This window comes from Erythranthe guttata, chromosome 9, assembly GCF_056151865.1.
Source record: "Erythranthe guttata isolate IM_541 chromosome 9, IM_541, whole genome shotgun sequence".
Lineage (NCBI taxonomy): Eukaryota > Viridiplantae > Streptophyta > Magnoliopsida > Lamiales > Phrymaceae > Erythranthe > Erythranthe guttata.
In genome coordinates this window covers 7720001-7730568 of record NC_142541.1, presented here as the reverse complement: position 1 = coordinate 7730568, position 10568 = coordinate 7720001, and the positions used below count along the sequence as shown (strand labels likewise).

Here is a 10568-nt window from a genome sequence, read left to right as displayed (position 1 = left end):
CACAATAGCACTCCCTGCTAACACGGCTTACTGCACTATTATGAGAGGCTACACATAATTTAATTGTTGGTAGAAGGAAAGAAAAATTCAACAATTTGGTTTTTTCTTTATAGCTTGATAATTATTCTTGATTAAGAATGAGGGATTTTATTTATTAAATCTTATTAGCTCATCGGAAGTTTTAGGTTATGATCGTTTGTGATTCCTACAACTATGTTCTCTAGGTATGTGGAAACGCATATTGATCCTAAGAGAGACATACGATCATCATCGTACTTAATCACAATTATTCATCTCATGAATTAATTAATTAATACGATAAATTGCAAATATAATTAACGGACCTCCTTCATTCATAAATCATTCAAATAAGAATGAAGCCCATTAATTATTTGCCATCTAATTTGTGTTCCATTAATTAAACTAATTTAACGATTAAATTAAATAATTAATCCAACACTATTCTTTGAATTCAAATTAAATTAATGGATCAATTATCTAATTGGGTTTAATTGATAAATAATTTCAAAAATTAAAAATCAATTAATTTTAATATTAATCTCAGAAAATCAATAAAAGAATTTTTTTATTTATTTTTTTTTTTTTTTTTGTTGTTGCTGACCGGACCGGTCGGACCGGTTCGACCGGGCCGGTTCGGTCAGCTGAAAAACAGCAGCAAAAATCGAATTTTTAAAATTAAAATCTTTTATATTTTCTGAAATATTCAAAATATTTAATTAATATTAAACCACCCAATTTGATAACACCAAAAATTCAACAATTCAACAAATCGAAGCATGCTTTCGAAAACGATAAACACGTTGACAAATAAACGATTAACCCGTGGCTCTGATACCACTGTTGGGGATCGTGCATGTATACGCAGCGGAATTTAAAAATTTTATATCGAACTAGTTTCGATTACATGCATAAACTAATCACATAGTCAACGTACCTTAACGCTTCCGCCATACATATGGTAATTATCGATTTAATTGAAAAACACGTAAAACCGAAAATTACGAAACATGCTTATACTTCATTTCACAAAATCGAAACATGTAATCACGTATTACTCATGCTCGCAAATTAATAATCATACAAACATGTTCGAATCGAATTACGAAAGTTCCGATTTAATTACCTCTTGTAGCGTGCGATTTCGACGAATCGAAATCCTAGAACGAGTCACGTACAAGCTGCTAATTACCAATCCACGGGGCTGTAATTCACGGCTGGAACAAGCTGATCCAGCAAGCAACGAGCGGCGACGAACGGCAGCAGCAGCGGCGGCGCGTGGCAGCGGCACCGGCGGCGCGTGAGCGGCGTGTCGGCGCGTACGGCGGTGCGTGGATTCGTCGGGGCAGCAGCTCCTCTCCAATTAGGTTTCACCTCGTATTTTCGACCCACTCGAACTACAGCACTAGATGTAAACGAGTTAGATAACAACACGAATAAAACGAAAGAAGAAGAGGAGAAAACCGGCGGTGTTTCCGGCGGTGGTCGGCGGTGGCGCGTCGGGGCAGCAACGGCTGAAGGGGGCTGAGCGGCTAGGGTTTTGGTGCTGAAAATCTGATCTCAAAACTCCTTTTGAGGTCTATTTATACTTAGGGTTTTCAACCCTAGTGGGCTTAAGTCATTGGGCTTGACCCACTGATGCATTAAGCCCATTCCCTCGTCGGCCTCGTTTCTAATAAACGATCGTCCACAAAATTATAACAAAATTATATTTGTGACGAGCTCAGAGTCCTCGTCGATACGAGCGCCTCTTCAAAATTTCCAATTTCCAAAATTGGAAACTTCCACTTTAGTGGTCCTGCTAAATCGGGAAACTTCCCAATTTAGAAAGTTCACTAAATTCCGCATGTCTCTCTTTCTCCACGTTTATTCCAATTCGCAATTCACAATTACGAATCTTGGATTCAATCATATCGACATCCAATCGTTTAAAGATTAACACATTAATCTATGCTTGTTGTTATCAAGGATCTATATTACACGAGAAGTGTGACCCTCAATGGTTCAGATGTATGCTAGCCGTGGGCTCACAACTCTTTGTGATTCGAACAACACATTGTTCTTATACGAACTCCTCCCAAGAGTCCCGATTAGAGTAAAACTCATTTTACCTAATCCCCGATCAAATCGGTGCCCAACGAATCAAGATTGGCGTCTAGCAACTACGCATCATGATTCCCTAGATACAAGTGAAGTGCCTGCAAGAACCTTATGATATAGTTAGCGTACAGTACGATTCCTTCATAGCATATGTCCCGATTGAACTAGAGGCATTGGTTCACCGAGACCTCTTATAAAGTTCAATAACTGTGCGAACGTTCTAGGTATTATAAATCCGTTCGTGTGCGACTTAGGGAAACACATTTCCCTAATCACCCCACTATCAACTCTGGCCAGAGATTCCATGGATTATAAACCGTCAGAACACACAGGACATCCATGACTACTCAAGCGCTCGAATCCCCTACTACAATACACAGACTTCACACTAGATTTCGGATTGCACGAACGTTGGCCCTTGGTGTGGTCCGCGGTGGGACTCAGGGACAGGTCACGATACAATCGGTCCTCTAGTGAAGTCACGGTGATGTCTGGGTCTTAAGGACTAATGGTGTACAACTATATCTTAGAAACCTATTACTCGATGAATGAGAACCACTTATAGATTTCTAGGGCGAGGGAGTTCAGTGAACTCATCCAGTATGAGCACCCACTCAAGTATGCCGATGTCACAACACCGAGGACTGATGAGACCCAGTACACATACACTAAGTGCTAGTCTCAAAAGGGAAAGGCCGGTATCCTCATTATTGGCGTAACCCATCGACTAGGAACAAGGTTTAATAGTTACATTACATTGCTGAGTTATCTCACGATTCTCCTAGATCAACTCACAGTAATAGAGTAACTCGTTAGGACTATATCTATGCTACTTGCATGGGATAACAGATATAGAATGCCAAATGAAGTAATTTATTATTACGAACGAAAAACGATTGTTTTATTACAAGGAAAAGAGAAAGACCACAGCCACAACTTGGCTTGTTGGTCACCTACTCTAACAGTTTTTGCGCAATAACGTTTAATTATCTATTATATAATTCAAATTATTGAGATTTGGCAAAAACCAGAAATCTTTGGGTACTATTATAAATGAAACTAAAAGTTAAAGTGAAATTAAAACCTCTTATATTAAGGGCAATGAGATATGCTACATCTTTAATAACATTTTAAAAGAGATGATTATGCTTTTAAAATGTCTAAAATATAAAGGTTTCATTGACTTAGTGTCCAAGGCTCTCTCTTTAATTATTATGTTTCCACTCATGAATACAATTTTCGATGATTGCCTGCGTATAATTATTGTGAGAAAATAAAATAAATTTTGTAGCTGTTTGGTGAACTTTCAAATGGACTTAATACTTCATGCATTCAAGATATTATTGCATGCATGAATTTACGTACATGCAATTTTGATATTCCCTAAGACTATGTCCGTGTTATTTGATTCATTTGAATTCTAGAATGCCTCTACATAAAAACCATACGGTGATATTGGCTTAATTATTTTCACATTGTTTAGATTGCCAATGATTCTCATAATTTGTTTATTTTTTCAAAAGTGAAATATTGAGTTTGAAATAAGTGTGCAATTTATTTTGGTGGAAAAAAAAATTTGATAGAGATATGTTACTTTACATATTGAGAAAAGGTTTCAGTCTATATTGAGATATGTCAATATTGAGAAAAGGTTTCAGTCTATTGGCTAGGATTTTTTAGATGATTTTATAAATCACATTACAAAGACTAATAGGTCTGAATTGTTCAACTTTGGAGGGGTTTTGAGTTTTGGGAATGAGAGCAATCAAAGTGTTGTTAAGGGCTTTTCAGAGGCGACCAGTTTTGAAGAAATGTTGAACTGTAGACACCAAAGCAATGTTAGTGGTTTTAAAAAACATTTGAAGAAGGAAACAAGAAAGTCAGTAGGTGATGTCAGAATATTCAAATGGAATACAAACATGAGGATGTATTAGTACGTTTCGTAGTTGAGGGGTGCGTTTGCGACACACCCTATAATACAGGGGTACAAAGTGAACTTGGCCCTTGAATTTACGATGATCGCTTTACAAATGGTATATATGTAATCTGGTAAGAACGAAAAGAATATATTATAGAGGTCATTTGATGTACACCCATATTATGAAAAATATATAGGGCTAGGTCCACCCCTAAATTCTTCCTTTGAGATACCCCTGAAGAGGCAAAAAGACTATTCTGCCCTTACATACAATTTTTGCCCTAACTGCATTCAGCATTTTCACCAAATGCATTTAGCATTTTCATTTTATTTTAATAAGTTTTTTTATTTAAAAAAAAATAAAATTTAATTTTTTTTTTTAATTTTTTTTTTCTTGAAAAGATCAGTGTTTCGAATATGACTATAGTCATATTCTTGCTTCATATTACTGTTTTTACATTTTGAACTTAAAATTGTATATTTTCGATTATACGTATTGTCATATTTATCAAATTATATAAAAAAACGAATATTATTTACAAAACAAATCCATCAACATCATTATATATTAGAGAAAAAAAACCCTACATATCTTATATATGAGTATAGTCATATGTAGTCTAGTTTGTAGTTTATAGCAACAATGGGGAGTGATGAATCAAAAATATTTTTCATTGGTATGTGACCAAATAAATGAAGGAAATTAGAAAATGTAATGTAATTTGCAATCATATAATTATATGCTACTACATGTGACTATAGCTATCTACAATTATATGTAGTTATATATAGTGACATAAAGTCTAGACTACTAAGCATAAATCCATCTTCACTCTGCATTTTATACTGTGCATCTCATAAAGTTATACAAATAGCAAAACATGTGACAAAAAAATATGAGTTAAAGAAAACGAAGAGCAAAATGAGACATGCGAATTACACATTATATGAAATGCACAAAAAAAGTAGTTTATTCGAATAACATTTATGTTAGATCAAAACACAATAGCTAATTTGTAATATATAGACATATATATGTAATGTGTTTATGGTTCTCAAGATTCAACTTCACATATATATAGCTACTAAAATATATACAGGTACATAACTAAATATGCCCCCTATTTAAGTCATAACACCACCCCACCCCCCACCCCACACACACACCCCACCACACACACACACCATTCCATACTTCAATTATGTTAATATCTAACATAAACAACAACAATGATACTAAATTAGACAAGTCCCATAATTCAAATTTCCAGCAAAAACAAAAGAAAAAAACCCAAAATATCACGTGAAAACAACGCACAAACAAACAAACCAAAACCTAAATTGAAATAAAAGGTGGTGGAGAATGAAAAAGGCGGCCTACTCCAAGAATGGTTGGAGGGAATGAGAGCAAGAGTTGCGGAGAAGGTGAAGTAGTTCGGAAACAAAGGAATGGTATTTCTTGGAATTTTGGAGGAGGTCCTTCTTGTCGGCCTTCAGCTTCTTCTCCACCGCCGCCGCCGGAGACTTTTCCGCAGTGGTGGTTCTCTTTTTTGGTGAGAGAGAGTTAGAGGATGGGAGAGATGAAAAGAGAGATGTAACGGCGAATGTGGGTGTGAGTGGAATAGAGAGAGGTTAATGGGTTATAGCAACTAAAAGGACAAAATATGTACTTTAAGTTGGCATGGAGATCTCACAAATTAAGATCGGAATTTGGATTTTTGACTAGGGCGGAAAAACTCATAAGACCTCCACGTATATATTTTCAAAACTAGGGTGTATTACAAGTTTACCCCTATATTATATATGATATACCTCAGAATCTTTAAGATCATTTGATAAAAAAAAAAAAAAAAAAACACTTATTTATAGATATAAATGACATGTCATAATATTATGATTATCGAGGGTTAATATAATTTTGTGAACAAAAACAAAATGTTGGTAGTTCAAACATACTATACGAGAATATTTGTAATTTGCACCAACCAAATACACATTACATTTGACATAATATGTGCATTATAATTCGGTCATAACAAATTTCAAAGGATATAACAGTCAACACTGTTTTAAAAAACCTGTTTTCCAGACTTACTAAATGTACGTACCTACCCCTTCACTTAAACGATGCAAAAAAGCTAATGGTATCTTTGAGAGCCAGAATGAAATCATCGACATCATCTTTGGTGTTATAGAAATAAAGACTTGCCCGCGCACTTGCATTCACTCCCAAGTGGCGATGAAGGGGCTGAGCGCAATGATGACCCGATCTAATCGCAACACTATGCTGAAAAAAATAATTATTATTATAAGGTGAAAAGTGTCACCAAGTCTGGAATGAAAAATATCCAAATATGGTTAAGCAAAATTGACGGAGAAATAAAATACCTGTTGGTCAAGAAAAGTAGCAATATCTGTTGGATGAATGTCGTCCACGTTGAAAGAGCAGAGTGCTGCTCTTTCCACGGTTCTCGAAGGAGCTGGCCCATACACACGCACATTGGGTACTGAGCACAATTGATCATATAAATAGTTCGCTAGCTCCACCTGCAAAAAAGAAAAAAAACGGAAACGGCTTAGGTGGACTGATAATCCCGTTATACCAGAAAGACTAATACAATTTTTGGCCGCAATTAATGATACCACCATGTGTGTTAAAATAAGAAGGCTTTCTGCAATTTTCAAGTTCTATTTGGAAGTTGTGGTACTGGATGTAATCATTAAAACCACTCAAACGGGAGTTGATATCAAAGGAGTCAAATATATATACACAGAGAGGGAGGGAGGGAGGGAGAGAGGGAGGGAGAGGGAGGGAGGGAGGGATGGAGGGGGGGGGGTGGGAGAGAGAGAGAGAGAGAGAGAGAGAGAGAGAGAGAGAGAGAGAGAGAGAGAGAGAGAGAGAGAGAGAGAGAGAGAGAGAGAGAGAGAGAGAGAGAGAGAGAGAGAGAGAGACTTAAACTAGTATTTTCACATAAGGACAAAAAAATGACCTCATAAGCATGTATCTTTTGCATTCCAATGCCTGATAAATAATCAATTGCTGCCCCCAATCCAATTGCTTCTCCAATAGCAGGAGTCCCAGCCTCAAATCTGGTCTCATTAGAAATTAGTTTATCACAATAATAAGTCAGCAAAGCAATTATCGTTCAGTCACCCAGAACATATGAAAACATCAAACAAACCAATATAAAGGTTACTTACGTAACATAGACTCGAGATTCAAAACCGATTTAGCGTAGAATAAATAAATATGGCACCAAAAACTGCAACCCGTTCGGAAGGAATGGAAGAAGAAACGCCAGCGATACAAGTTTATGCACATCAAATATTTGATAATACTACTAATTGAAAAGAATGATTGCAGTAAGTAGATCGGTGTCAAAGCCTTGCACATCTACCCTTATTCATATAAAGTAACATAGACACATAATTGCAAATTCTGAACATGAACATTGTATGAAATTCAGTATAAATCTGAAATTAGTTTATCTAGAAAATCTCAATGTACAAAAGTGTTTTCCACAAAAGTTCATTATTTCCCGACAAATCATCCAAACACATTTTTCATTTCCTAAATAAATTCAATTCTCAAAATGAATTTCCCCATAATCTCTCTCCCATAAGCCGTAAACAACCAAAGCATATATTACTTCCTATTAAAAATTAAAACCACTAGACAATGTAAATAATGTTTAATCACACGATTCAATTATTTTAACGGTTTGTAAACAAACAATATCCAATTATAAATCAATATCATATTGAAATATTTCCAAAACTCTTGCAGCTAATAAATATATAAGACACTGACCTGGACGGAGGTTCGGCGTACGTTGAGTAATCCAAATACACATCTGATATCATTTCACCTCCACCTGTCATAGTACACCAACACTTCATTTTTTGCAATCATAGTCGAAACTCTAGTGATGCTAATTAAGTACACATAACCAATGACCAGAATTTTTCAGATTCAGGAGTCAGAAAATATTAAAAAAAAAAAAAATATATAAAAAAAAAAAAAAAAAAAAAAAAAAAAAAAAAATTGGAGGAGAAAGTAAGGCAGACCTAAGAACGGGGGCATGTCAGCCAAGATGTCGCTTTTGCCATACAAGAACCCGATGCCTGTAGGCCCACACATCTGAAGCATGATTATTTCTTCAATTCAGATAAGAGTTTAAGTGTTAAAAGCAGCATATTGGATTGACCTCACCTTATGAGAAGAGGCAACGAGAAAATCCGCATTAAGGCTCTTGACATCAACGACCATATGAGGAACACTTTGACAAGCATCCACTAGCACTTTGGCCCCAACTTCGTGTGCCCAACTTACAATTTCATCGATTGGAAGAACAGAGGCTGTGTCGGTAAACAGACAAACAAAAGATGGTGAGATTGTACGACACATAATAAACACACATCTTTAACAGATTTAGATGAATGCTGGTGAGTTGATCTGGAAAGGTTAGGCCCGATAATTGTGAGATTGACCCAAGGAAACCGACCGTGAAATCAATTCTAATATGTGGAAAACACAATTAAGAGTTTCGAGACTCACCGAGAACATTTGAGACATGGTGAACCACAACGAGTTTTGTCTGCCTCGAAAGAGTCTCCCTTAGCTTCCCTAAATCTGGAACCTCGTCTTCTGTTAAACTTACAAACTTTAGAACTGCACCAGTCTTTTGAGCTACAAATTGCCAAGGAACAATTGAACTGTGATGTTCCGCGATTGTTAGCACAACCTGAAAATATGAATTCCACACTTTTTAGCTAATCGTCAAAATTGATTTGGACTTCACACACACACACACACCGGCATTAGTTCATGTGCATACCGTGCAAGGAGTTACACGACAACGAGATCTTACAACCTTAATCAATACTAACGGCATGAAGAAACTACATTAACTTCAAACCATAAGGTGTCACCCATAAGTTAGTGTTCACTGCTTATTCTTCAATAACTGTATCATGCCTCAATCAAATCCAAAGAGGCGAAAGTTTCTCCGCCATTTCAGCCAAATATAGAGTTAAAAGTATGGACTGGAAGCTGCCCGTTTATAACAAATATGTCACTCAGCATTTAAATTAATATAAAGAAGAGAAGCGATGTTTCATTTATCCAGAAATAACCAGAAAATTAAGTAGCACTAAATATAGAGAGGGAGCGCAATACCACAATACCCTTCAACCGTAATTATAAATTGTCAGTGAAGTAGCCATTTAATTCAACTTAAATTCACAGTCGTCAAAATGCTCGATTAAGAAGTAAACCGCAATAAGAAAAATGAAGCAAATTATATATACCTCATCTCCCTTCTTCAAATTCGACATACCCCAACTATAAGCCACTAAATTGATGGCCTCTGTAGCATTTCTTGTAAACACAATCTCTCTACCCTCCGACGCATTTATGAAATTTGCAATCTTCTGCCTCGCTAACTCGTATTCATCCGTCGCCTTCGCGCTACACAAAAAATATAATAAAGCCAAACTATAACTCCAAATAAATTACATAAAAGCCAATATCAAATTCCTTCGAATTACCTCAAATAATGAATCCCACGATGAACATTTGAATTGTAAGCTTCATAATAATTCCGCAAAGCGTTTAACACCGGCTCTGGCTTCTGCGATGTGGCGGCGTTATCCAAATACACAAGCCTTTTACCATTTAATTCCTGCAAAAGAATCAATTTTTCATAAATATACTTATTTTTTTCCACAACAACCCAGAAAGAGAGAGAGAGAGAGAGAGAGAGAGAGAGAGAGAGAGAGAGAGAGAGAGAGAGAGAGAGAGAGAGAGAGAATTCACAAAATAAAAGCAGAATTGCCTGGTGAAGGATGGGGAAATCGGGTCGGGTGAGATAGCCGAGGGATCCAGGACCGAGTTGCGAGTCGGTGGATAAGGGAGCGGGAGCGGTGGCAGAAGCAAAGGGTACGGTGCGGAAGGTACGGTTGGTACAGTTAGGGCTTTGTTTGATGATCCGGAAAGAAGGTGGAAGTTTGAGCACGAAGGACTCCATTGTTACCATTCTTGCCGCCTATCTGCTCCACTCAACAAGCAACCAATATCTTCAAATACCAGAGTGGGATTTTTGCTGCTTCAACTGACTATTTGTATCTCTCACAAAATGAAAATTACAACGCCAAAGTTTGGGTTAATTGGAGAAAAATCCCCAAACCCCAGTTTGTAATTATGGGTCACAGAAAACACCTTCATTTACAAGTTGTCTTTAGATAGGTCCCAAATAAATTCCCGAAAATGTCCAAAACATATATCTATATTAGGCATGTTACATATAAGTCCATCAAATGGATACTTTTTCATAAAGGGGTACATACAAAAAACTTTTTTACACAAAAATCCACACATTGTTCAGAAATTTATAAAACACTAAAATAGTCCATCACATTTTAATATGCTCCAATTGCATGCTTTAATCTAACCTCAATTTGACCCCAAATTTCAACAATTATTCAATTTTGACCAAAAACGCAATTTTGAGTACAATTTATCCCGTGTCGC

General features: G+C 36.3%; 1 protein-coding gene across 2 annotated transcripts; it reads right to left on the bottom strand.

The window, feature by feature from the left end:
- Positions 1-5974: 5974 nt before the first annotated feature.
- On the bottom strand, positions 5975-10310 carry CPNIFS (chloroplastic NIFS-like cysteine desulfurase). Of its 2 annotated transcripts, none has more exons than XM_088822823.1 (10): positions 9874-10310; positions 9587-9720; positions 9347-9506; positions 8595-8781; positions 8250-8395; positions 8105-8177; positions 7848-7911; positions 7027-7126; positions 6425-6583; positions 5975-6323 (listed from the first exon to the last, which is right to left on the bottom strand). In XM_088822823.1, exons 1-10 carry the CDS (start codon positions 10072-10074, stop codon positions 6153-6155), a joined length of 1395 nt encoding a protein of 464 aa, XP_088678949.1. In that variant the 5' UTR covers positions 10075-10310; the 3' UTR covers positions 5975-6152. The 2 variants fall into 2 exon arrangements, with proteins under 2 accessions (XP_088678949.1, XP_088678950.1); XM_088822824.1 differs by having other exon boundaries at positions 5975-6318; positions 9874-10266.
- Positions 10311-10568: the final 258 nt, after the last annotated feature.

Excerpts from the sequence above, each read along its gene's own strand:
- CPNIFS (XM_088822823.1), bottom strand. The coding sequence starts at position 10,074 with ATGGTAACAATGGAGTCCTTCGTGCTCAAACTTCCACCTTCTTTCCGG. Across the intron at positions 9,721-9,873 it reads ATTTCCCCATCCTTCACCAG|GAATTAAATGGTAAAAGGCT; the intron begins GCAATTCTGCTT and ends ATTCTTTTGCAG. Across the intron at positions 7,127-7,847 it reads TACGCCGAACCTCCGTCCAG|ATTTGAGGCTGGGACTCCTG; the intron begins GTCAGTGTCTTA and ends TAATGAGACCAG.